Source organism: Lissotriton vulgaris, chromosome 1_1 (assembly GCF_964263255.1).
Source record: "Lissotriton vulgaris chromosome 1_1, aLisVul1.2, whole genome shotgun sequence".
Classification (NCBI taxonomy): domain Eukaryota; kingdom Metazoa; phylum Chordata; class Amphibia; order Caudata; family Salamandridae; genus Lissotriton; species Lissotriton vulgaris.
Window position 1 is genome coordinate 1,814,670,221 of NC_141685.1, and position 27,794 is coordinate 1,814,698,014.

A 27,794-nucleotide genomic window follows, 5' to 3' on the forward strand; every position below is an offset into this window, starting at 1 on the left:
ACCGGAGATCCTCATCACAACTTTGGATTGTCACACCTAGGGTGAGACTGTCTCGGACAGGTGGGAGATCTTTTCATGTGGTTGCTTCTCGGCTGTGGAACAGCCTTCCTCTCCACATTAGACAGAGCTCAGACCTCCTGACTTTCAGGAAAAGTCTTAAAACGTGGGTTTTCCAGCAATAAGCCGTTCGATCGTGGTCGGTTTGCTCTATGTTAGGTGACGTACGATTTGTTCTCAGCGCCGGGACAATCCAGGGAGTAGCCGCCCGCTTTATAAATATGCGCTAACATAACATTACGCCGGGAAACTGCGGGTAGGAAGGTGACAGGCGGGGCGCACGTCTCGGGGGGAGCAGGCGCTCACCACAAAAGGAGGACAAGGCCTCGGAGATAAACTGAAGGACCTACCAGCCGGCAAACCACGCCCTCGGGGCCATGGCGAAAGACTATGTCGCAGACGAAACCGGCAGTTCCTTGCTTCCGAGGTACGGGACAGACGCTGGGATGACACCGACCTGGATACGCGCACAGACACCAACTCCATCCGGCGCGCCCGCCTGGCTTAAGGTGCTGGCAGGCGTTGCAGCTCTCCGAGTCATGGTGCTCACCCAGGCACCACATGCAAATCAGGTGAGGGTCCGTCACAGACATGGGACGCGCACAGAAGGTACACGTTTTAAAGCCCGAAGACATTTGCACACTCTTTCACTTAAACACCACAGCGCGAAAAGAATAGAAGGGCCAAAAACAGGCCAGGACACAATCCGGATCCGCATTGCACGCGAAAAAGAGAAAAAACTGACATAGGCACGCTGGGGTAGGACTTCTGTATCCTCGCTGACGTCACGGAGGACGTCAGGGCGGAGTCACGTGGCTTGTGAGACACTACCAGACTGCAGACTATTAACTCCTACACTTGCTTCCTTGATAAAATAAAAAAAACCCTGCCGAATATAAAAATAACAACAGTGCTCAGAAATAAGGAGACCGGGTTTCCAGAATAATGGCTTATAAGAAATGAGAGGCTATAGTCTCTTCCCTATAGTTTCAGACATGCATTAATTTATCGACCGTCCACTGGTTCTTTGTGTACAAATCCCCATTGTGCCACTTGATGGACAAAACCAACAAGAGGCATGGCTCCAATAACTGTGGATTTTTCATTTGTTTTCTAAACTAAAGGCTATTTTAGGGTAGTGTAGATGAAAAGTTATAATTTCAAACCTGTAAATGTCATTTGATTACCTATCTCTCTCCATTAAATGTTGGTTTGGTTGAGGACTTTTTTCAGGGCTACTTCATGCCTGCTTAAGCAATTGAACATAGGATAACAATGACCATCTTCAATTTGTAGAATAGACAGGATAGCAACACCATAAGTAAAATTATGCACACCATTATTGTCACACTCCGGCTTGTACTTTATTGTACAAAATGTTTTTTTTTTTTTTTAATAGGACTGTTTACATGAAGGATATGATAGACTACTGCCAAACTAGCTACCTACATGCAGGGCACATGATAATGTGGAAAACAACAATGCAGCAGAACCAACAGTTCCACTGCGGACTTGCCTTTTTACATAAAAAATACATATGACTCCATGTCGAAGGTCATGAAACTAACAACCTGTATGAAGAAGGCTATGACATTTTAAAAGCACTTGCCGGAGGTCATGTCTGTAAACAAGAGTTAACCATCAAACAGCTTCTGAATTTAAATAACATTAAGTTAATAATGTAAATATATTGCAGGTCCTAAGTTACAACGTGGAACAAACAGCACCCTGAGCATTCAAAGAAAATCAATTACAAATAAATAAATACAACTTTTCCATTTGTTGCTCTTTTAAGAGAATGTTTAGTCCACAAAAGACAGGTGTAGAATGAGCATGTTACAGAAAAGGCCACAACAGCAGAGATTCTCCAGGGTAAGGCAGCACGTATTACGACAGATCAACTTACAACATAGCATTTAAATTCATTAACATTAGTTGGTCTCTTGCAATCTTATGTCATATTGTTTCTTGTTCCAGTAATCTGCCATTGACTGGTATCTGAGGACTATTGCCCAACAAGGGAGAGCATTATGTTCTACGACTTGTAACCTTTGGCCATTACAAACACATGGTAAGGTCAGAGAATACAAGGTAAGGAAAAGGAAGGAAGCAATTATTGTCAATTACACAACACATATATATATATTTTAATTTCAAAGATGACAGCAACATGTTGCTTTCATCTTTGAAATCAAAATAAAATAAGGAACTTGTTTTTCAACCTCTCGTGAGTGCGACGCGAATTCCTTTTTGTGGGAGGACTTGTGGATACATTGATTCTGGGCTCTGCCAAAGGGTTCTGCACCATTTAAGAGAGCCAAGTAATCAGCGAACGTTGAGCCAGACTTTGGGAGTATGTATATGCATATACATACACACACACACACACGCTTTTACAATGCCAGTTGGCCATTTTAGATCACCTTCAGAATGTGGCCAGTAGCTGTAAATTGTAACCAGTATGAGCAAAGTCAATAAGTTCTTGCCTTTGGAACCTATTGGCATTACCAATACATTTGAGCTATTCGGTCCAGCATCCCTATAAAAGAGTCATTTTGAAGATGCACACACTACACATGCTCAAACCTACAAAATGACATGGCCCCCTTTTTTATTTTTAATTGCTGATACAACTCAATTTTGTGGGGGTGGTGGGCGGAGAGGCGTGTTGCGAGTGGAGGAAGCAAGATGGGCAAAGGGTGCAGAAATAACCAGGGGTTTGGTGGAGGCTGAAGCATCATGAGGAGGCTGAAGCAACACGGGAAGGTGGGAGTGGAGGAGGAGCAACACGTAGGCAGAGTAGTCGGGCGTGCAAGAAAAACGTAGTGCGCAGGGAGAGAAAAGCAATCAGGTGAAAATGCAACATGAGCTAGAAGGAGATGGAAGCACATGGGTGAGAAAGGAACCCAGGTTGAGTAGCACACGAAGGTGAATGCATCATGAAGGGGGCCAGGGAAGACCCACGCGGGCACGAGAACAGCATGGAGAGGGAACAGAAGCACACTAGGGAGACATCTGGAAAACATGTGCACTCTAGCATAACATAACGTGTAAATGTAAAGCACATGTTCACCCTGAAGGGTATCTTGGTGCTGAATAACAGATGTTTATTGTTACCAAACTCAATGGAATTCATTTTATCAACCTCAGAAGGATGAAAGGCTGAGTGGACTCGCCGGGATATGAACCCGTGACCATGAGGTGGCACACAGGCCCCTACAGTGGACACAGTTGATAAAGCCACCAGACCCAGCAGGGTAAGGGCAGGGTAAGGACACAGTAATGCATCAATGCTCCATGGAAAGGAAAAACATAAGAGGAGGAAGTAAAGCCTACACACATAACAAATAAGAAGCAAGCAAATGAGAATGATTAAGAAGCTAAGCAGTGGACAGGTTCGAAGCCCACTATAAGCTAACAATAATTCTCGTGACTGAGCTATCTAGAAGGTAAAACCTAAAAACAAGCACTGTAAGAGGACAGAGAAAAATCTAGATTAAAAATGTACATAGCAGAACCTTTCATCACAGGACGTTCACTTCATGCTCTGGCCATAGCTTGTTGTTGTGCTTTGGCTCTGGGTTGAAAAATCCTTATGAAGTACTGGCGAAGTTGTGGGCAATAATGGGTATTTTTCCAATGAATCAATTATCGGCATAGAAGATACCTTTGTTTCTGCAATGTTGGCCTGTAGGCACCAATGAAATCAGAGCACTTTAATAAAATGTTTTTAAAGCAGACGCCCAAAAGAGTTACTTTTACCATGTACAGAAAACAATTCAGGCCAATGGCATTAACACATCACAACACAACTGTTCAAAATATACCACTTCTCAAACTTCGAAGCCATTTTCCTTACGTGCCATTAAATAGTTTGTGTTTACAAAACATTTAAAGTAAATTTTTAGCTTTCATTAAAAATACTAAGATGTCAATGGAAGTTACTCAACAATTCATGCATTCCCTCAACCTCCCCTTAAATTGATTGCAGTAGCTGTGACCAAAAATCATCAATAAACCTAAATGTTTTGTTTTGCGCTTTACTATTATCTAAGGAAACATGACAACACAATAAAACATTAATCCAAGTACAGCTGGGTGTGAGGAAGGTTAATGAAGGAACTGTGTTAGGGCGTTCCGGAGTCATCTTGTGATATTGTAGTGGGAAATCAATTACGTATAGTTTTATAAAAAGGACCCTTGTTAACATTTAGCACAATTATTAGAGTCGTACATGCCTTGATACCTGCATGAGGTAATAGTATTCGATCAAAAGGATCTGGGCCTGTTCTCAAGCACAAACATTTATCAGCTCAGTGAGTTCAGCAGCTGCAACTATACTGGACTTGCTGGCCACAAGCTCAAATTTAGGCCGGAATGACAAAAGCTCAATTTTTCTGCATGAGGTAATGCTAACACGTTATTTACAGGCCTACATACCAGCAAAAAAAAAAAAAAAAAAAGCCTTCACGCACAAAGGAAAAAAGAAAATAATGCGTACTTCCTTACATTGCCTAGCCTACACACAGCATGAGCCTTCTTAGCACATCCCATTACCTGATCATGGTTTTGCTGCATGGATAAACGTGTCTTTATCAGTTCCATGAATTCTTGTATTTCATCTATTAGCCAGATTTCATTTTTGAGCTCTTAAAATCACTTTAGTTCCAACCAGGATTAGAAAGCACCATAAATAAAGTCCTAGTACCTCGGAGGGCAATAAATAGTCATCTCATTGTTTAAGACACGGGATGTCAACCTGTAAAGGCAGTAGCAGCCCAGTGCCTCTCTTCCAAAATAAAGCACCCGAAAAATGAAACTAAGCAAAGTAGGTGTCCACCCTAAAAAAAGGTGTTCCCTCAAAATCTATTAGCTTTTAAAACAAAAATAAAGCGAAAGAGGAGAATCTACCTACAGTACATGAAACGTTAAAGAATAAAACATAGTAAATTAGATTGTATGTTTTGTGCCAATGTATTGCTACAAATGCATTTCAATCTGGAAACACACATTTTGCTACCTTTCTTTCATTGCCCCCTTGTAAAACGTGGAGAGCAAATCACAGCAGGCTAGTGAATTTATCACACTTTGAGATCAGAGAAAATGTGTGCAGATATGTGGACATTAAGGAACTGACGGCCCACATTGCTCTGCCACCACCTCTCCCCTCCATTCCTAGAAGAATGACATTTTAAATATAAAATCTTTTTTGTGAGAAGTATTGCCCTAAATGGGAATTGTATGAATGGCAATACTTACATGATCAAAACTGCAATAGGCTTCAAATAGACAGATTTTCTTTGCACAAGCGGACGCGTATTAGAAAAAACGTCTTTAACAAGGATTCTTAAAACGAAGTTGTTTACACTTTCAATCATGACTAAAACGGATATAATTTATCAATGATTTGCCATTCTATAAAAAGCACGTGTAAAAAGTCCACCTGCATTAAAAATGCAGGTTATAGTAACTCCCAGAACAAAATATTCCTTGAAAAACAAAAAGCAGTTTCCACAACTGCTATAAACGGTTGAAGTTAAATATAAAACAAATTCATAAAGCAAAAATGTACCTATCTACCTAGTTTTCATTTTAAAAAATGCCAAACATTTCATTAAAACTACACACCTTCTTTGTAAGGAGGTTTTATCTAATACATCATAGTTTTCACTATCATAATAAAATAAGAGGTAAAATATCAAAATGCTTCGGCCAAAGAACTGAGGTACAATTCTTTTACCACTGCAATAAAACTGCAGCATTCTGGCACCACGGTTCATAAAGCCTTTATGCACTGCTGTCGCCCGGCTGCGCGTCACAGTTGCCGAAAGCAGGAATCTGGTGTGAAAAAGTCTGAGGCATCCAGTGTCCATTTGGAACCTGCCCAAATGATGACCCTTCACTGAATTCTGGGCTGGTGGATGCTGGGAAAAGAAACGAAGAACAATATGTGATTATGGCAGTGAATGCATTTAGAGCTATGTAGAACTTCTTGCTAGGAGAGTCCTTTGGCTCCAAGAGCCAGGTTTTACATACAGAATTGTAGCACAGTGAAAATTAACACTAACTGGAATCACAACGGAAATACTATGAGTCAAAAACAGCAGTATGCAAACAATATGCAATTTCAATAGTACAAAGACAGAATTTGGGTATAAATTGTAAACAACCGTTTATCAAAACTTAACGGTTAAGTCACAAAAATGCAACACCAAAAACTAAATCGGAAAGCAGAGCAGCAAACACTTCTAATGTTCAAATTCAGAACGAAATGCAAGAATTGGAACTAATGAAAATGATGTTGGCAGTTCAAGTTACTGAAAAAGGACAGTCATGAAAAGTGATCCTTTTAGGGCTCTTTCTGCGTTGGAATTACTGCCCTCTTGTGGTAAGACTATAAACTACTATTAAACGTAAACCAAACACTTAATTCTTTTTTTAATTTTTTTATTTCAAGTCTTTTTCATTGAAGATTGAAAAACGAAAAGCAAAGACAATACAGTAAATCTTCCAATACATAGATTAATACAGTAGTGGCAATAAATGACGCTTACCGAAAACCAAAGGAAGAGAGAAAAAATAGAAAGGAGAGTAAGAATAAGAAATAAGGACAAGTGTATCAATGCATCAATGATAATCGGTCGGCGGAAGCATGAGTCACATTACAGGCGACAGTAAAATATACAGTAAAATATACAATCGTTGGAGCATATGGAGTCATACAGAGTCAATGAAGCATATATGGATAATCAACATTTAGAAGGTTGTATCATGGAGGTTCAAAGTGAGAGGATGACGCATCGAGTGAGGACCACAGTTTTTTGTTAGAAGGCTTCCATGTAGCTGACTGCAGTGCCGGATTGTCCGCCCCTCTCAAAAAGGAGAGACATTCTAGCTAGATTTTAAAGTTGACCTCAGCAAAATTCTTCCATTTACAAAGGATGACCTTGCACGCCAGCGCCAACATGATATCTAACAGTTGTCGGTCATGTATGTCAGGTAATTGTGTATTTAATGGGCCCAAAATGACGTATAAGAATTCCTGGGCAGGTGTAATTCAAATATCTGGTGAATATAAGCAAAGACTTTCCCCCAAAATGTTCTTAGTAGGGAACAATCAAAAAGCATATGCGCCAGATCCCCAGGCGCTGCCTGGCAATTCCAGCAATTTGGCGTATCTTTTAGATGGCATTTGAACAACTTCTGAGGGGTCCAGAACGCTCTGTTCAGCAACATGTACTTTTTTAACAGAGGATTGGGGAGACCTTATTTGATAGTGCAGTGCAGTGCTGTGTATTACTTCCCAGTCTATCGTTATTCCTGTCGAGTTAGGTTCCGATTCCCACTTGCCTTCCGTTAGCTTATGGGGCTTCTTGGGCATGGGGAGGAGCAATTTATAGACTCTGGAGACAAAATGGTCAGCATGGTACAGTATCGGCAAACGCGTCATAAGCCAGGGTAAATCAGTAGTGAGGGTACGTTTAGAGATGGATTTCAATTTCAGGAATTGATCAAATTCTATGGGTGGTAAATTAAATGTCTTTTGCAGCGTCGAGAAAGGGATGGGCAGAGCATCTTCATAAAGGTCTTTTACCATATGGATACCACTTCTAGCCCACAAATCCCAATAAAGGGTTTTGCCATCTAACCGGAACATAGGGTTTTTCCACAGCGATACTAGGGTGGATTTCTTGATTACTGAGTTAGTTTTATGGGATTGGTCAAGCCTGAGGAGGGCTCACCTGGTGTTCAGTAGGATATATTTGGAGTGAGGTAAATGCGCTAAGTCCATGCTAAGGAGGGCTGGAAGGGGTGCATGTGCAATTATCGATTGCTCAATAGATAGCCATACTGGGGTATATGATGGAGAGTCAACTAGCCAAAGAGCCCCCTGTTTGCAAAGGAAAGCCGTCTGGTAGTTCCTGAACGAGGGAAGGCCCAGGCCGCCTTTCTCTTTTGCTAGCTGCAACTTTTTTACTGATATCCTGGCTTTTTTCCCTCGCCACAAGAACTCCCCAAACAACCTATCCACTTTCTTGATGAATTCGTCTGTAAAAGTCATTGGGAGCATGCTGGCCAGGTAATTAACCAGAGGCGTGCACATCATTTTAAGGGTCTCAGCCCTAACCCACCAGGACGAAAACTTGGGTGACCAGCTATCCAATAATGCGGATATCTTTTTTAAAGTTAGGTCCTCATTCACCTTCAGGGTTGTTATTAAATCTTTCTCGAAATCCAGACCCAGATATTTAAAAGCTTTTGGTTGCCAAGTGAGACCAGATGCACCAAGTATTTCTTTATTCCCGACGTTATTTAGAAGCTTGACCTCTGTTTTGTCCTTATTCAGCTTGTAACCTGAAACCTTAGAATACTCATCAATCGTGGCCATTAATGCCGGAATAGCCTCGTCAGCCCTTTCCGTCACAATGAGCACATCATCTGCGTAAGCAGTTAATTTTACAGTACAATCATTAAACGGCACCACGGCAATGGCTTCATTATTCCGTATATGATATAGAAAAGGTTCTATTGCCAGTAAAAACAAAGATAGGGATAATGGACATCCTTGTCTCGTTCCTTGTTTCAGGCAGAAGGATGAGGAAAAGGAGCCCCCTGCTCTAACCCTAGCCGTGGGCCCGGCATACAGAGCCATTACGAGTTTAGTGAATGTTGCTCCTAAATTGAATTTGTGTAAGACTGCCTCAAGAAAGGCCCAATCTACCTTATCAAAGGCTTTCTCAGCATCCAACATGATTGCCACTGTGGGGGTATGCAGAAGTTTTGCTTTTTCTAATGCGTGGGCTAATACTCTGGTGTTATCGCTTGACAGTCTGTGTTTTAAGAAACCCGCTTGAGATGGATGTATGAGGGTAGGGAGGACTCTTTGTAGCCGGGCTGATAGAATCATAGCTAGTAACTTACAATCTAGATTAATAAGGGAAATCGGCCTATAATTTTTTGGCAATGATGGATCTTTGCCATCCTTAGGGAGTACCGCGATAATCGCCTCCGCTAAAGTGCCTTTTACCTCACCTGTGTCTGTGATTTCCTGGAAAAGGTGCAGAAGAGGTTCTATTAGATCCGTTGCAAAACTTTTGTAAAATTTAGCCGTAAAGCCATCAGGGCCAGGTGCTTTTCCACATTTCAGACCTTTGATTGCCTTTTCTACCTCACTAGCCGAGATCGGTTCATTTAGGCTGCGTTGTTCCTCTGACGTTAATTTTGGCAAGTCGCACTCTTGCAAGTAACCCTGAACCTTACCCTTGTCAACCAATTCGTTTTTAGCGTACAGGCCCTCATAAAAGTCTTTAAAGACCTCAGTTATTTTGTGGGGGTCAGAGTGGCTTACTCCTGCAGAGTCTTTTATAACATTAATAGAATTTTTCTGAACCTTGAATTTTAGATAGGCGGCCCGGCTTTTGCCTGCCTTGTTAGATTCGCAAAGTTTAAATTTCCGCCTTCTGTCCAACCATACTCCCGCTCTTTCACTCACCAACTTGTTGTACTCGTATTTTCTATTATTCATAGTGTTAAGTGTCTACCGGTCCCTAGTCAATTGGTGTCTATTTTCTAGGTCGGCTATCTCTCTTTCTAGTGTTTCTAATTTTGCATTGTAATCTTTGTTCATTGCAGAACGGATCTTGATGCATACTCCCCTTAAGGTGATTTTCAAGGCTTCCCAGCGAACGAGGTCTGAAGTGTCCCCTCTCATATTTATTTCTAGATACGACCGGATGGCTGTTTGAATGGCAATCCTATTCTGTTCTTTGTTTAGGATTTCTTCATTGAGTCTCCATGACGTTTGTTTAGGGCAGGGTTTAATGTTGCTGATGGAAAGGGAAATGCATGAGTGGTCTGATAGGACTCTTGGCTCTATGGATGTGTCCTCTAGCTTTGGTACCTCATTTTGTGTGATGAAGATGTAATTAATGCGGGAGTACAAATCATGTGGGGAAGAGTAAAATGTGTAGTCCCTGTCAGTGGGGTTTTGTATTCTCCACGTGTCAACCAAATTAAAGCGCTGACACAATTTAATGAATGCGCTATGTGATTTATTCGGCTTGAAAGTGAACTTCGAGTCTCTGTCTAGGGCAGGATCGAATGGGAGGTTAAAGTCTCCTCCCAATAAGTGAACTGCCGTGTTGGGTATAGTTGCAAGCTGTTTCACTAGTTCCTGCCAGAAGTTTAGATCATTAGTATTAGGTGCGTAAATATTTGTGACATAAAATTCCGTATTGTCCCTGGCGAGCTTAGCTGTGACCCAGCGTCCCTTCTCGTCTGCCGATGAGGACAATAACTCTATCTTGGATTTTTTCGCTAACAATATCAGTACCCCATTCTTTTTACCTAGGGCACTTGACCCCACAACCTCCGAATAGAACTTATTACGCAGAGTGTAGAATTGTTTCGTGTCTAGTTTGGTCTCCTGTAGCAGGACAATGTTGCCTTTCTGCCTACGCACATAATCCAATATCTTCTGTTTTTTTATGGGTTGGTCCAAACCTTTTACATTCAAAGACAAGATTTTTAATTTGTCTAGGGAGCTGTTCCGAGCGGCGTGTTAAGTGTAGGATGTACCATTTATGCTATTGCATACGTCATGAGTGCATTATGAACCCCAAGGAGTGGCGTGCCATGCGGCACATCATGTGAGGAATCCCCTGCCTTGATGAATATGGCACTAAATTGACAGAAACCTCGAGGAGATGTATGGGCACATAGACATGGCATGTAAATGATCCAACTTGTCCAGACAAGAAATAAGGAGCATATTAGAAATGAAAATGAAAACGAAGATGAAGAAATCAAAAATGAAAATGAAAACCACAATGTACAACTCACACCCCCCCTGACCCCCCAAACCCCCCACCCCACCCACCCCTACTGCAATATGTAAGCATGGTGACGTGAGGAAAACCGCAGTAGCCCTCCCGTCAGTACCAACATTGCATAAACATTGAACAACAGTTTGAAGTGTTTAAAACCATACACTAAAGCAATGAGAACTTCTAAGTGGTGTGATTTAACTATGAGACTATACTCTGGATAACCTGGTATACTCTATGAGATTCTAGCAGTAGAGCATCAAATGGAAATGGTTAGTATAGTGAAGGCCCTTGTAGAATATTGTGACACCATATTCTCTTTTTAGGGCACCCTAAGAGCCAGCAGACTCTATACATAAACAAGAGCGATAGACTAACAGTGAATGGCCCCCTTGTCAGTAGCAGGGCCAAAAAGGCCTTCCTTACTTCTACAGTTTCTTTATTATAATCTTGTGAGATATAGATCTTTGCGTCTCTCCACAGGATATGATTGTGCTTCCGAACAAAGGCAAGTATTTGCTCCACATGCTGATATCGCAACGGCTTACAGACGATGGGCCTGGGACCTTTTTGCGTCTTAGTGATTCTTCCGGGTACTCTGTGCGCTCTGTCAAACTCTAGAGGATTAACAAAAGTCAAATTTGTGGCCTGAGCAAACCATGATTCCAAGAACTGGATGCACGACCCCTCTGAATCCTCGGACCCTTACGGGACCTCAAAAATGCGTAGGTTCCCTCTTCTATTTCTATCTTCCAACTCAGCCAGTCTTCTAGTGGTTTGGTCGGAGGAGATGTGTAGGTGTTTCAGGGCCGCACAAGTTTTAACCTCGATATCTTCCAAACGACTAATCCTGGATTCCGTTTCTGTCAGACGTGCATTAGTTTCCCTAATATCTTGACGGATTGCCACCACTTCCTCCTTGGTGACTTTAGCCAAATCTTTCACTTCGTCCAGCCTGTTTAGGATCATATCGACCGCCTCCGTAGTAACTTTCTTTGTCTTGTTCGGCGATCCCGGGTTCGAGTGGTCTGATTTGAGTCTTTTCAGGGTGCTCTGATCTTTGGTATCCATCGTGATTATTTGGAGCCTTGAGTGGTGTCTCGAAATCCTTTCCACCGCAAATGCGTAGGGCAGACTTGACAATGTTCTATATGACTGACGCACACGCGCTGATGTAGGTAGAAGATTGAAGGTAGGTCGGCAGAAGAAATTGATCGGCCAGCTCCCAGTGCATCTAGCAGTTATGGTGCGCCACAAGGAAGATCTTGAAGTGCAAGGTGCCTCATAGACTCACTTAGGGCTTGCACGTGGCATCGTGGGAGAAGTCACCATTGTCAGAGGACAAGCGTTTTATTCAAATGGCGCAAATGTATTAAGCCCCCGTTGCCAGATCAAGAATATGTGCCCATTTCTTTGTCAGAGACCATTAATACTGCCAATACTGCCTTTCAGACTTTCATCGGGAGATCAGCATTGAAAAAGTCATTCACGCTCGTTTTCTCGCAATTGCAAAAGTGGCGGCCGCCATCTTGGCAAAGGTATCAGAAGCCCTGGGCCCCCACATGGCCGGTCGGACTTTACTCACGCGTCCGTGTAGCAGGGTCGGGAGCTCAATCCTCCTCTAGGACACCACCGCATCACCGTGTGTCAGTCAAACCGTGTGGTTACAGTCGTCGATACCACGTCGGTGATCGCTCGGTGTCCCGCATTTGATCCCTCGTCTAAGGTGCGGCAGGGGACGTCAGGAGTCCCGCTCGACGTATCTCCAGTTCTGGAGCAGCCCCAGCCATAAAAAGCAGCTCACCGCATTCCCAGGATATTCCGATCTCCGAATCCGCGTTCACATCGCGGGTGTATTCGGACGAAAGCGTTCCAATTTCTGGTATGAAACCTCGTGACGGGAGTAGAGACGCTCTACACCGCCATCTTCCTCGGCGTCCAAGCCACGCTCCTCCCCCCCCCCCCCAAACACTTAATTCTAAGTGGGTTTGTAAATGAGTCTGATATTCCCCCTATCCCAGGCATACCAATACAGGGTTCCGTAAAATGCGGCCCATTACAAGTTGGTCTTTGGGGATCCACTAAGAAAAGAAGAATTACTTAAAAAAATAGGGATCAGATCTATCATCAGTGATTAGAAATATGTTCAGATTGGAAGCAGTCAGAGAGAGTGTCCTCCACATTCCAATGCAATAGGCGCACAAATTGCTCTTATGTATTTTTTTTACCACCTAAGATAGATCAGATAATGCACCCCTCCCCACAATTGCAGAGAGCACCTCAATATTTAAAACGATGCTGTTCCATGCCAGGGCAGTTTATTAATTTCAATTTCACTTTCGCATACCCTCGGTTTTTCCCATGTACATTTGCTTGGATCGGAGATTCTCTAGTGAATGGACTTGAGATTTAATCCATGCATTATTTTCACAACCATTTTAGACACACAAGAAGGCGGGCATGCATCTGAAAAGTAGCCTCTTGAGGCAGGCCTCCAAAGTACTACACTCTACTCATCGGTAAGAAGTTCCAAAAGATGAGTGAGATGGGAAGACTAGATATGTTATTAGACCTCTACGCAAGCACTGCACCTGTTCCGTGGCCATGCCCCACTGTTTAACCACCTTTAGCACACAGGAAGTCACTGAGCAGTGGCCAATATTAGTATTCAGTTTTAAAGGTGTGAGCAGAATTACCCTACAGCCATTTTAGAGGAGCAGACTGCAACTAATCCTGCACATAATAGGTTAATGTAGTGTCCTTATTCAATAGCTTAAAAGGAATCAGATCTTTGCAGAGAAGAATCAATGTTGGACTCTCTCCAGGGTGCTGAGAAACATAAAGAACAATATGCAGAAGATTGTTGCAAAAATAAAACATACGTTTATGAAAAATAGACCTAATAATTTACCGGTTTCGTTGGAAGAGAAATTGCACAGTGCGCTTCCATCAGCTGGCATGGTTTCGCTATAAGGGCCCTCATTTGCGCCCTCGTAACCCGGATCGTGCTTCTCCTCTTTAACAGCTTGCCTCCTTGCATCCTCTGAAAAGAGAAGTACAGTAATGGGACAGGCGCACACATCTGGGAGATCTAACCAAATGGGACAGGCTCAAATAATACTTAAAACAAGATGGATCCCTTTTGTACCACACACACACTGTCAATGCTAATCAACAATGTATATCTTTTAAAAGGAGTTCCATCTTAAACTTGCATGCACTTATACTTTTTAAACATCGAACACTGTTTTAAGCAAAGACGTATAATTTATTCAAGATGAATAGCAAACCTTCGCAACTACAAAGGTAAAAAATACTGTGTACAATATTACTTCGCAAAAATGTAAAAGGGTTTTGTTTTTTAAACCAATATTAAGCTTCCGTAAAAATATCTTCCCAAATACATCTCAATGGTGTCTAAAATACATTTCTTTACTTAAAAAAAACAAAAAAACAAGGGAATAGCTCTAACCTACCCAACCATAAAAGTATCTATCACTTTCATCATGCGATATTAATAAATCTCATCATATGATGTCGACACAGCGTTTCAGTGGTTTTACGTTGGTTCACCCCACCTTCTTCAGGACATATTTAAAACCTGTGTTTATCTTAAAACCAAGAGATTTATCTCCTAATGCTTATCCATTACGGTTCTCAAATCTGTTATCTGTTAGTTTCACTATTATTGATTTCAAAGAGTGTTCCCACACTTCTAATCTACATCTATTTAACAACAACTTTATTGAGCGGTATGCCCTCTCGCTCTCTTTCTTATCTGCTTACAAGCATGTCATATGGTCACACCTCAATTTCTTTATATTGGGACACCGTGGATAAACCGTCCTCTTGGTCTTGTTTCCCCTTCACTCTTCCAATAATGTTTCTTATCAATCAAACACAAGGTTGCTATTTATCCTTCTCCTTCGTTGTCTTTGCCTTCTTTTTGGCCCTGTCTCTGCATTGGGGGATTTTGAGATGGGTGGGGTCATGGGGCTCTGCGTCAAAGTCATTCCACTCTGGAAGTGAAAAGTGGAGCCGCATATAAGCGGCAGCCATGCGGGCTGACATCAGTTGCTTTCTTAGGCCGTCTGCACCTTCTCAAGCAAAGCCCATTGGCAAACTGGCATGACCAGTGTGCAGAATCTCTAATTTGACATTTTTAGATGGAAAAGGCGCACAGTTCACAAAATGGGGATCGAGAAGGTGAATGACGAATCTGCAGTTAGAGTATCACCAAAAAGATCATAAGCACAGTGCCACCTTGGGGTATAAATGAATATATTACTCCTCAGATGGATGTGGAAGGGCAAAGAATGCGGGATGATAGCCTGCCCAACATGAAACGTAATTACCCCTTTCAGAAAGTTAGCTCTGCTATTCAAAAACTTATCAAGGAAGAATGTAAGACGAGGTAGGTTGACAGAGTGTCTGCAGTTGGGTGAGGTACCTCACCAATGTTATGGCAATTTGAGAAGGCTGATTCAGCAACCACAAGAGCCAATAAATAGCCTTTAACAGTGCCCAAGAAAAGTCCCCGATGGTCACAGGAAAATACAAACAACAAAACTTCCGTCAACTTAGCTAGTAGTGGATAAATGTATCGGGAACGCATCAAGCCACAAATGTATCCCACCGACTGGGGTCCACTGATTTTATGGGCGGGATGACTTGCGGCCAAGTTGACATCAATGATCTCAGGAGGAAGGTTGAAAGAGGTAAACTGCAGATGCTCAATCTACAAGCATGGAGATGCAAACTGTGAATAATTGGGTGTAGTAACCTGCTCTGCTGCTTCGACAGAAGATCCTCCAGAAGTAGTGGCTTTATCAGAGGACAGATGCTCATGCTCAAAACTTTTTAATACCACAGTCTACCTGTCCAAACTGGTGACACTGGGATGATTTTAGGCTCAATCTTTCCTAGACGACTTTCTCAGTTCTCATGGCAGGAGAAGTGGCAGTACGGAAGGTTACAGGAGCCCCAAGCTCCAAACTCTATGAAGGCACCTACAAGAGAGCTGCCTTGGAAACTCCAATGTGCAAAAATGCTGACACTGAATGCTATCAGATTTGGTGGAATGTCCCCACGGATGAAAGAAGCCCTGCACCACCAATGAATGCAAATGCCATTCCAGATCTGCTATGCAGCGGAGTCTGTCCGCCCTGGTGTTTAAAGAAACTGCCAGGTGGTTTACCATAAAAGAACTTCCTTGTCGGTCTAGCTTCTTTCAGAGGCACAGAGCCTCCTGATACACAGCTCAAGACCCCACCCTGCCCTGTTTGTTGCAGTACGACATGGTGGTGGTTTTGAGCGTGAGTACCTGCAGCAGCCTTTCTCTGATGCGAGGCAGGAAGGCCTTCAGTGCAAATTAATTGTCCTGAACTCAAAACACTGATGTAGTGTTGAGTTTTCGCCCAAGGCCTCTGATCTCCACCTCTCCCAGATAGCCCCAACAACCCAGAAGCGGTGATAGAGCGGTCTGACTCAATATTTGTCCAGTAGCCACCACTGAAGATCTTTTGCAGTCTCCTCCTAAATCTGGATACAATCCAACAGATTCCCCTGGTGTTGTGCCCACTGGGATTTGAGGTCCCACTGCAGAGCCCACATATGCCATCTGGTATGTTTGACCAGCAAGATGCAGGAGGCCAACAATCCCAAAAGCCTCAGAGTGATCCGCACTAAGATCCAGGACAGATGCTGAAACATGGAGGATCAGAGCCCGAATATCCTGGACTCTCTGCTCCAAAGGAAAAGCATAAAACAATACTATATTCAGAATAACTCCAATGGACGGCAGAGGCTGCAGAGAAGTGTGGTGTAACTTTGGCACATTGACAGAGATCCGCAATAATGTTAATAGGTTAGCCACCATCTAGAGGTGTTTGACAACTTTCTGGGGGAGGGCCAGTGTTTAGCAGCCAGCGGCCCAGATAGCTTAAGACCGATACCCCTGCCTACTGCCTTCACATTCGTGAACAACCAAGGGGCATTGGTGAGGCCAAAAGGAGCACTTAGAACTGCAAACGTTCCTGATCCACTGTAGGCTACAGGTAGTTATGTTAACATAGGTGTCCTGCAAGTACAACAGCACCATCCAGTCTCGAAAATGTCCAACTGCAGGAAAGCACTGAGAGGGGAAAACCTAAAATAGAATGAAGGCCTCTGTCCCTCTTCGGTACAAAGTAGCAAGAGTAACACCCAGCTCCTAATTCCGAGGTTAAAACTCACTCAATGGTCCTTTTGATCAAATTGGCCTTCACTTCCTGCTGCAAGACAAACTGGTGGTCTTCCATCGGTCACCCTGCTGGTGGTGGAAGGCGCGGTGGGGAGGAAAGAACTGGAGAGCATAACCCTAACGTACAATCTGGAGGACGCACTTGTTGGAAGTGATGACCTGCCATCCCTAAAGGAAGTATCAGATCCTGCCTCCGATGGGGTGGCTGTGCACCGGCTAGATCACACTGAAGCGGTTTTGCAGCTGCTAATGCTGATGGGGCAGTTGTTCCTGTTTTCCTGGGCACTGCTCTTGTGAACTGAGGCCTCGCCATGAAATCGCTGAAAGGCCTGCTGTGCTGTGGAGGGGTCCGGTGTTGGCAAAACTGAAAATCCAGACCATAGGCTCAGAGAGGGGCAAATTGCTGGACGACCTTCCTGGTCTTAGGGGGTGACATTTTCCCTTGCACATTAAAACTACTGAAAAAAAAATGAATGGAAAGGGGGTCTTTAAGACTAAGCAGAAGCACTGTAGCCACATCTGAAGGCACAAAAAGAAAGGAACTGACATCCACGTGCATGAGTGGCACTTATATGTGGCTCTGCTCGTCACTTCTAGAGTAGAATTAAGTTGACGCAGAGCTGCACGATACCACCTACTGATGGGCAGGATTTGTGCTTCAAAGTTTCCGGATGCAGTCCAATGCCAGTGGAATATTCAAAAGATGAGGAATTTGCGGTTAAAAGTATCCATCGGGAAAGGTTTCCATGGGAATGCGAAAGCCTCTGCAACAAGGTAGTCAAATAGCTAACAGTTAGTACCTTTCACCTATCCCAACTTACTATGTTTCAACACACCACAGGTATGCCATTAAAAGCTAATCTTTCTCTCACTTTGCACTGCTGCCCTAAAAACAAGAACACTGAACATGTTACTACATATTTATCTGTGTCCCTTCTCATGGTCCACTCTTCATGTAGATGCAAGTGACTGATTGGTATTTCCTTAGAATTACTACTCTGAAGCTATACTCCCTCCCAATCTGGGAACGTTTTGGATAAAGAGGCCCCCAGCGACCATTATAAAGGATCTTAAATGTCACTTAGTCTAGGAATCTACAATAACAATTTGTGTGTGTATATTATATATATGTATATATATATATATATATATATATATATATATATAGATAGATAGATAGATAGATAGAGAGAGAGAGAGAGAGAGAGAGAGAGAGAGAGAGCGCACAAGACCTAATAAATACTACATTATCCAGCCAATAATAAATGTTAGTAATGCTGAATTTACACAGTACTGGATGTAAAATTCAATAATTTCAATTCGACCACATCCAACATCTGTACGAGCTTGGTGTCCCCAACATAGCATAGTAATGCAAGTGAGTTATCTAGCATCGCATGCAGAACATTAATAATGATTTTGTGCACATCTTGCACGTTTTCAAACGTCAACATACATCAAAGATGTGATCACATACTAAAGGAAACGCCACAACTACACCCTGGCAAATAAACGTTTTAGCAAGGTATGTACTGTGTGTACAAACTGTTAAGAGTTATCTGTGACCAATCAAATGGCACAGGTGTAGGACCCAGCACATTGTGGGAAGTGGACAGCATATTGCCTATCAGCACCAGTCCACATTTTCAAAGGGGAGCAGGTTTTGCTTAAATTGACGAGTAGCCATGAACTCTCACCCCTTAATGTTTTCTTCCAAGGGGTCGTGCCTTCGGTATAATCATTTATCGAGTACATATATTTCTTTCTGCGTCCCAAAGCCTGAAGCAGCATAGAGCCACGCAGGCTTGACATCTGAATGGGAAACAGTGCTTTTTCGGATTAAGTGATCCTGTTAGTGGAGTTCAGATATAGTATAGTATGGAAATGTCACACTATTCTGTTTAACTATTCAGTGCAGTTACAAAGCTGTATGTAAATGCTTAGGGGTCAAATGTTTAGTGCATGGACACATATATATTTAAACTGGGAATATTAATCTTCAAAAAGTAAACAGATGGTGACAAACAGCATACCTTTAGCCAACTGTAGATCAAACGTGTATTCAACCTCAGTTACTTCCCTGGGCTGCACAACCCCCTTCAGCTCGTCCCGCAAGTCCTTCAGTTTAAGATAATGATGAACCTTGTCCTGAGCGCGAGGAAATTGTGCGCACCGCGCACTGGATGATGGCATCACGTAGCACAACTGCATGAACAAATGAAAAGACAATGACGCAGTCGCAACGGGATGCCAGAATCATATTTGATCGTGATACATTTATTTGGTGCTTAATCTAAAATGTCTTGTGTAACCCTTCTCATGACGACAACAAGAAAGAATACATATGTTGCAATTGTGGATAAAAAGTACAGCACACTTTAGGTAGCCAAAGTATTTTGGTAAATCAGGCTAATGTTTGTGTGACTCAAAGAGAAGAAAGCCCTCTGTCTCACACAATATGACAAATACCTAGTACCGCTGTGTTGGAGATTAGATGGAGGCATCTGTAGAGGGTGTAACATTTTTTAATTGACTGGCAACCGACTGTGCTATTTTTGAGTCTATTTTAAGGAATAAGAGATAGGACTAAGGAATTATAAATATGACTCACAATTGTATGGTTATTTTACCGGTAAATGAACACTAGTACTTCAACGTCTTACAAAGTTCTGTCAATGATATTAACACCCACAGAAAAAACTCGCATGAAAATTTAACATTTTAGTATCAACCTTGTACACATCTACAGATGCTTAAGCAAGATTAAGAATTTGCAGGCCAGACAGGTTGAACAATACTGTCAGCAATTTTCAAACAGCATATTTGTGACACCAAAGAAATGTAAGAATTGACCCACTTATAAATAGATCATATCTTACAATTTTGGGTTGCAATTCAACTTACCTCATGAATATTAATAAGGTACATTTCGCTACAATTGGAGGCCATCAGCTTCATGGTGGCCTGCTGGAGTCAGCAGATTAGTGATGGAGCAGGGTTTTCATGAAATAAAACCTGCTTGGATTGAACCCCCATATTGTGAAAATACTAATCGAGTGATGTGCTAACTATATGCAAAAGGCTAATGGGAGAAAACGAAAACTGCGCAAGTGTGTGTTATAGCCCTGTGTGTCTGCCAAGGTTGCATGGAGGAAACAAACTGAATTAAAAAGAATGGAACTTCCACAGTGAGTGGCGCATTGAAACAATCGAGGCACAAAAGTCGATACATGACTACAATGAAGGAAGTGCACAAATTAAGGAAGCTTGAAATTTGTATTTCCTTGGCTGGAAGCTGATAAAATGAAAAAACGAACAATGGATCTTTTTGCAAAATTTCATGTCAAGAGTGGTGTGATAGAACACCCCCTGTTTTGACCAATAGAATGAACTGATATTGCGTGTTATGATACAATGTCGGTTGGACTTTCGTTAATTTAGGGTATAATTAGTTGTATAAGGTGGTGGGTTTTTTGGGCGCGATTTCCTACTTTGCTGTGTTGCTGTTTTCTACATTCTATGGGCTGGCTGCTGTTCTGCTGAATCCTGACTTTAAACTTTGCTCCTTAACTCTTCTTGAGAGGCTTGGCTTTCTTTCATGGCCAGAGGCTAGTTTTCCAAATTTCTTGAACTTTGGTTAGTATGATATTCTGAATTTGCATAACTATTTTGCAAATGACTTTTGTCTCCATTCAGAGCGCTGTGTTTGAGATGTTCTTATGTCATTTTCATTGACGTTTCTCTTGTATGATGATTTAGGATTCGAACTGTATTGTACTTGATGAAGATTACATTATTATTGATAATTATTAACTCATAAATGAGTTTGTCTTTATTAGTGTTATTGACTGGGTTTTATGAAGAATGTACAATAGTTTATTCTAGATCCAAATATTACTTTGCCAAACCTGTATTACATAATAAAGACTGCATCACCTTACAGCATAATGCGAGGATTATATGGTATGAAATTTTGGTAAGTTTGGTTTATACTCACCCAGCATGAAAGGGACTTGTAGGGTATTGAATTGAGTCCAGGTGATGAAATTTATTAGTCCCAGCTTGCGGGATCACTACCACGTTTGAGATTGCTTTTGAATAAAGAATTTATTTTTTGTAAACGCAGCCCTTTTTTCTTAAAACGAAATTAGCAGCAATTAATCAAAAAATTTGAAACTTTAATGTTTTGTGACTGGATTCTTTTTGCAAAATATTGATATAAATTGTACCAACTCCATATTTAGACAGGATGCTTACATCATGCCCCTGCTAGATACCGAATCGTATCCCATCAGAATTCCATTTTAGGATTCATAAATGTTTTTCTGACTCCTAAAATGCGATTAGAACATAACAAAATGTGTAAAAGTCACAAAACGACGAATTGGTGTGTTTATGACCATTAAAATGCTTAGTACATCTGGCCCCTACTACCTTGTTGGAACACAATTACATTTAAATATACACAGCAATTGGCCTGGCAGGCATGACTGACGGCATTCAGTGCATAAACTGCAACAGCAGCAGGATGGATAGAACGCTTGAATTAATTAATTAATGTCAGTCACCATTAATCGCTGTGCTCTCATTCCAATGCATCCTTTTTTGCATCCGACCCCCCATGTCTAGACAAAGGCCTGCCTTTTGCAAACCAGCACTGACCCATATCCTCATGGGAACAGGCAGTCCCGGACTGCGATTTGTACATAGATGGTTCCAAATAGAGGTGGCATGCTGGCCAAAAGAACGATGGCTGAAAAAGCTACCCAAGCAACAGCCAGGGATACATTTATTGCATTAATTTCTCCCTTTGCCTTTTGTGTAGTTGATGTGCGGCACCCAAGTGGCAAGGGTATGCTCAGATGTCAGTCGTGTGCACATCCTGCCACTGGAATCAAGCTACACTGACCAATGAACCACAATCAAGGTGAAACCAGTCTTGAGTTGCTTGTGCTCCGGTTCAGGAATGACTTGGCTTGGCAATTACGGTTGGACTGTTCCCATCTGAGCAGGGTCAAAAGCTAACTTGCAAATGTCTGGATCCAAACTTAGGTGGCATGGCGGGAAAAAGATCAATGAGTGGGAAAGTTACGCTGAGTAATTGCCAGCTGTTAAAATTATTACAAGCATGCCCTCCATCACATTTTGTGTATTTGATGATAGCATTTAGATTCACTTGAAACACATATATGAATAAAGAGAGGAAGAATAAATACTTTTCTGCCTGTATTTATCAGTAAAAATAAACTGAGACTTAGGGCCAGATGTACGACCCATTTTTGCATGAGCAAATGGGTTTGCGACCTGTTTGCGCATGCAAAAACCACATGGGTCATGTGCAAACCCTATTTAGCGAATCCCAATTTATTTGCGACTCGCTAAATAGGTTTTGTGACTCGCTATTAGGAAGGGGCATTCCCTTCCGAACAGCGACCGCAAAGCCATTTACCAATGATTTGCAACCGCAATTGCGGTAGCAAAAAACTTGCATATTACCACCCTCTTCAAGAGGGTAGTAATGGAGTCGCAAATGGGAAGGGGTTCCCAGGAGACTCTTTCCCCTTTGTGACTGGCTCAGAAAAACCACTACCTGCCCTTAAAAAAAATCAAACTAAAACGTTTCATTTAAAAAAAAAAATGCATCCCGATTTCCTTCAAGAAAAACGGGCTGCATTTAAAAAAAAAAACAAAAAAAACTATTTAAAAGCAGGCCCAGACATGGTGGTCTGCTGAGCCCAGCAGGCCACCATAGTGGAGAGGACCTGCCATTCCCAATGGGGTCGCAAATTGCAAGTGCCTCATAGAGGAGGGCATCTATTAGACCCCATCTTTTCTAATCTAGAAGAAGTCACGGTAGAGATGCCTATTCCAATTCCCTGGTCTGACCACATGTTAGTTATCATGTCCCTACCTATACACGACCCGTCAGGCATGAGTAATGCTCAACGGGTACGCAAGCGTCCTTGGCGGAAGTTACGCCTGGAAGACTTTTATGCCTTGCTTAGAGCGGACCCCCCTGAAGTCGGTGACAACACTGAGCTGGGCTACCAGAAATTCTGCACCTGGCTTACCAAGGCTCTGGATTCACTGATCCCAGCTGACTGGATCAGGGCTCGTTCTCAGGAGTCCAGCCCTTGGTATAATGAGGCGCTTACTATCCTCAGGAAGGGGTGTAAAATAACTGAACGTAAATGGAGGAAATCAAATGACACAGTAATAAAGACCCAATACCTTGCCGCACAAAAATCTATCATAGAAATATCTGTAAGACGCAAGCCGCTTACTATGCCAATGAGATCAGAATAAGCCAGAACCCCTCTAAAACTATTTTTAAGATTCTGAAGGATCTCAGTGCCAAAAAAGCGGTTGTGTCGACGGCTGCTTCCTACATACACTGTGAAAAACTGGCCTCCTTTTTTATAGATAAAGTACGGGGGATCAATGGTTCTTTCCCAGCCATACCCTGTCCTACTCCCTTAAATACCGAGCCAACTAATAAACTTATGATTATCCCTGACTTAAATCAGGATGAATTTCTCAAGAAAATCAAATCGGACTCTCCTGCGGATCCTCTAAAGCCCGCCCAATTTAGAGAAGCATCCATGCTTGTACTCAACCCTCTTCGATTATTAATTCTTCGTTTAAATCTGCCACTATACCTACAAGTTGGAAGCAGGCATGGGTATCCCCCATTATTAAAAAACCCACGTTAGACCTACTAGGCCAGAGAACTTTAGGCCTATTTCACTGCTCCCCTGGCCAGCCGAGGTGGCCGAGTCACACGTCAACAGTATCCTGACGAAATTTCTCTGCTCCAATAACATTCTGGACTCCTCCCAGCATGGCGTTCGTGCGGGCCACAGCACCGAAACAGCGCTCCTGAGTGTGACGGAACATCTTCGGACCATCATGGATTCCGGCCAGACGGCGGCACTGATATTATTAGACCTTAGCGCTGCCTTCAATACAGTTTCACACAAGGTATTGCTGTATCGACTGGAGGCGGCAGGGATTAGGGGATAGGCACTGGACTGGTTCAGGGCGTTCCTGACTGGAAGATCTTTCCGAGTCTCAACCCCCCGTTCCTATCTAAGGAACGACTAATTGAGCAGGGAGTCCCCCAGGGGTCTGCACTCAGTCCGACGTTATTCAATCTTTACGTCCAGCCACTAGCTGAGGTCGTCAAACGGTGGGAGCTATCTATAGTCTCATACGCGGACAACACTCAGCTGGTGGTGATGCTGAGTGACTAATCTGGGCTGAGCTCGTCCAATTTTAAACAGGGTCTAACAGCAGTAACTAACTGGATGACATCAAACTACCTACAGCTCAATGCCAGCAAGACCGAGGTCTTGCTGGCAGGAAAAGATGTCTCGGCCTGGGGAGATAAATGGTGGCCTGAGATTCTAGGCAACTCTCCCGAGCCAAAAAGTGAGGTAAAAAACTTAGGAGTTTGGGTAGACTCCTCGCTTAACTTCAACTATCACACCAAAATGGCTGCCGCCACGTGTTGGGTATTAGATTTTACAAGGCTGAGGATGTTTAATGGATTCAAGCGTGCCCAGAAAAAGGCCTGGATGGGCATATCTGGCGCATGAGAAGCTGTAATGAAAACATTTCATCCTACGTGTGTTACGTTTAAGAACAATAAACAAGTCAAGTCAAGAGATTTATATAGCGCGCTACATACCCATAGGGTCTCAAGGCGCTAGAGGGAGGGTGGGGAATTACTTGTCGAATATCCAAGTTTTAAGTTGCTTTCTGAATGCTAGGTGGTTCTGGGTAAGGCGAAGGTGAGTGGGAAGTGAGTTCCAGGTTTTAGCTGCCAGGTAGGAGAAGGATCTACCTCCCATGGTGGTTTTGTTGATGCGAGGTACCGTGGCAAGGGCTTGGTTGGAGGATCGCAGCTGACGGGAGGGGGTGTAGAAGGACAATCGTGTGTTGAGGCATTCGGGCCCAAGATCGTAAAGTGCTTTGTGTGCGTGGGTTAGGAGGCGGGAAGTAATCCTCTTATTTACGGGGAGCCAGTGGAGGTTTTTCAGGTGACCAGAGATGTGTTCTTTACACGGGATGTCTAGTATGAGCCTGGCTGAAGCGTTCTGGATGCGTTGGAGTTTTTTTTTTGGAGTTTTGCGGTGGTACCGGCGTATAGTGTGTTTCCGTAGTCCAGGCGGCTCGTGACCAGTGCGTGGGTGACCGTTTTTCTAGTTTCGGTGGGGATCCAGCGAAATGTTTTTTGAGCATGCGAAGAATGTTGAAGCAGGATGATGAAACGGCGTTGACTTGTCTGGTCATCGAGAGTGAGGAGTCCAGGATGACGCCCAGGTTCCGTGCATGGTCCGTCGGGATGGGGGCTTGTCCAAGGGCTTCTGGCCACCAAGAGTCATCCCAGGCGGAGGTGGAGGTGCCTAAGATGAGGACTTCTGTTTTGTCTGAGTTCAGTTTCAGACGGCTGTGCTTCATCCACTTGGCTACTTCTTTCATTCCTTCGTGTAAGTTGGTTTTGGCGGTATTAGGGTCTTTGGTGAGTGATAGGATCAGTTGAGTGTCATCCGCGTAGGAGATGATGTTGAGATTGTGTTGGCGAGCGATGGCCGCAAGGGGGCTCATGTATACGTTGAAGAGGGTGGGGCTGAGTGACGATCCTTGTGGCACGCCGCAGATGACTTCAGAGGCCTTTGACTTGAATGGTGGGAGGCGGACTCTCTGTGTTCTTCCGGTGAGGAACGAGGTGATCCATTCTAGTGCTTTTCCTTGGATTCCTACGTCTCTGAGGCGCTGAAGAAGGGTGCTATGACAGACTGTGTCGAAGGCAGCGGAGAGGTCGAGGAGGATGAGGGCGACTGTGTCTCCATTGTCCAGTAGAGTTCGAATGTCGTCTGTTGCTGCGATGAGGGCGGTCTCAGTGCTGTGTTTGACTCGGAAGCCGGACTGTGAGGAGTCGAGGGATTTGTTGGTTTCGAGGAAGGCGGCGAGCTGGTTGTTGACAGCTTTCTCAATGACTTTGGCCGGGAATGGAAGAAGCGAGATGGGACGGTAGTTTTTGAGTTCTGTGGGGTCAGCTGTGGGTTTTTCAGAAGGGCGCTGAGTTCTGCGTGTTTCCAGCTTTCCGGGAAGGTGGCAGAGTTGAGGGAGCAGTTGATGACATCTCGGAGGTGTGGTGCTATGATGGAGTCTGCTTTGTTGAAGATGTGGTGAGGGCATGGGTCAGTTGGGGATCCTGAGTGGATGGAGTTCATCAGGTGGATGGTGTCCTCAGTGGAGATTGGGGTCCAGTCGTTAAGGATGTTCAAGGGGGATGAGGGTCCTGCAGGAGATTGGGTGGGTTGGTCTTCGGGTCGGTTGTCGAAGCTGTTGTGGATGTCTGCGATTTTGTTGTGGAAGAAGGAAGCTAGGGAGTCGCAGAGGGCTTGGGAGGGGGTGATGTCGTTGGAGTTGGCTGATGGGTTGGTAAATTCTTTGACGATGTTGAATAGTTCCTTGCTGTTGTGGGCGTTGTTATCTAGACGGTCTTTGAGTGCGGCTTTCTTGGCAGATCGGATTAGTTGGTGGTGTATGCGGGTGGCGTTTTTGAAGGCGCCCCTGGTGCTGGTGTTAGGATCTTTTTTCAAGGCCTTTTCGAGGGAGCGACAGTGTCTCTTCGATTTCTTAAGATCATTGTTGAACCAGGATGCGTTTTTGCTGCCTAGCTTGATTTGGCGTTTTTTCAGCGGTGCTAGGATGTCGGCGCTGTAGGATAGCCATTGGGTGAGGTTGATGGCTGCTTGGTCGGGGTTTGAGGTGTGGGCGGGGGGGTTTAGTAGAAGCGATGAGGAGATCTGGTCGCTGGTGATTTTGTTCCAGTTTCTTCGCAGGGTGGGTTGAGGATGGTTGTGGATTGTGGTCTTATTGTAGGTAAAGTGAACGCAGCTGTGGTCCGTCCAGTGAAGAGCTGTGGTGTGACTGAATGAGACATATTTGCTGGAGGTGAAGATAGGGTCAAGAGTGTGACCTGCAATGTGGGTGGGGGTAGTGACGAGTTGTTTGAGTCCGAGGTTGGCGAGATTTTCCAGAAGGGTGGTGGCGTTGCTGTCGTTGCTCTTTTCCAGGTGAAAGTTGAGGTCTCCCAATAGAATGTATTCCTTGGAGGGGAGGGTGTGTGGGGTGATGAAGTCAGTGATGTCTTCACTGAATTGTGCGGGGGGTCCTGGAGGCCGGTAGAGGAGGGTGCCTCTGAGTGTGGTCTTAGGGTCAGTGTGGATATGGAAGTGAAGGTGTTCGGCGCTAGCGAGGTCGACGTCTGAGCTGGTTGAGATGCGGATGGAATTCTTATGGACGATAGCGATGCCTCCTCCTGTATGCTTGATGCGGTCCTTTCGGATGATCTTGTATCCTTCCGGAATGGCAATGGTGATGTCTGGAGCAGAAGAAGCATTCATCCATGTTTCTGTTAGGAAGGCGACGTCCGGTGAGAAGGTGTCTAGTAGATGCCAGAGGTCGATGGCGGGCCTGTCGACCGAGCGGGTGTTGAGCAGAATGCATTTAAGGTGGTTGGTGTCAGATCTCTGGTTGGTGTTCGTGGATGAGGAGTTGTTCTTGGTGCCGTTGAACTTGCAGGAGTTGCAAGAGAAGGGTCCATGGGTGTGTCCGGGAGCGGCTTGGACGCAGTTGGGGGAGCGGCCGGGGTTAAG

General features: G+C 43.7%; 1 protein-coding gene across 1 annotated transcript in view; it reads right to left on the minus strand.

The window, feature by feature from the left end:
• Positions 1-1,396: 1,396 nt before the first annotated feature.
• TDG (thymine DNA glycosylase) overlaps positions 1,397-27,794 on the minus strand; it is a 214,487-nt gene continuing 188,089 nt past the window's right edge. Inside the window, exons 8-10 of the mRNA XM_086919167.1 lie at positions 19,158-19,329; positions 13,795-13,926; positions 1,397-5,981 (exon numbers count right to left, since the gene is read on the minus strand). Coding sequence (XP_086775293.1) covers positions 5,845-5,981; positions 13,795-13,926; positions 19,158-19,329 — 441 coding nt within the window. The 3' untranslated portion in view covers positions 1,397-5,844. The remainder of the gene's footprint in view (positions 5,982-13,794; positions 13,927-19,157; positions 19,330-27,794) is intronic.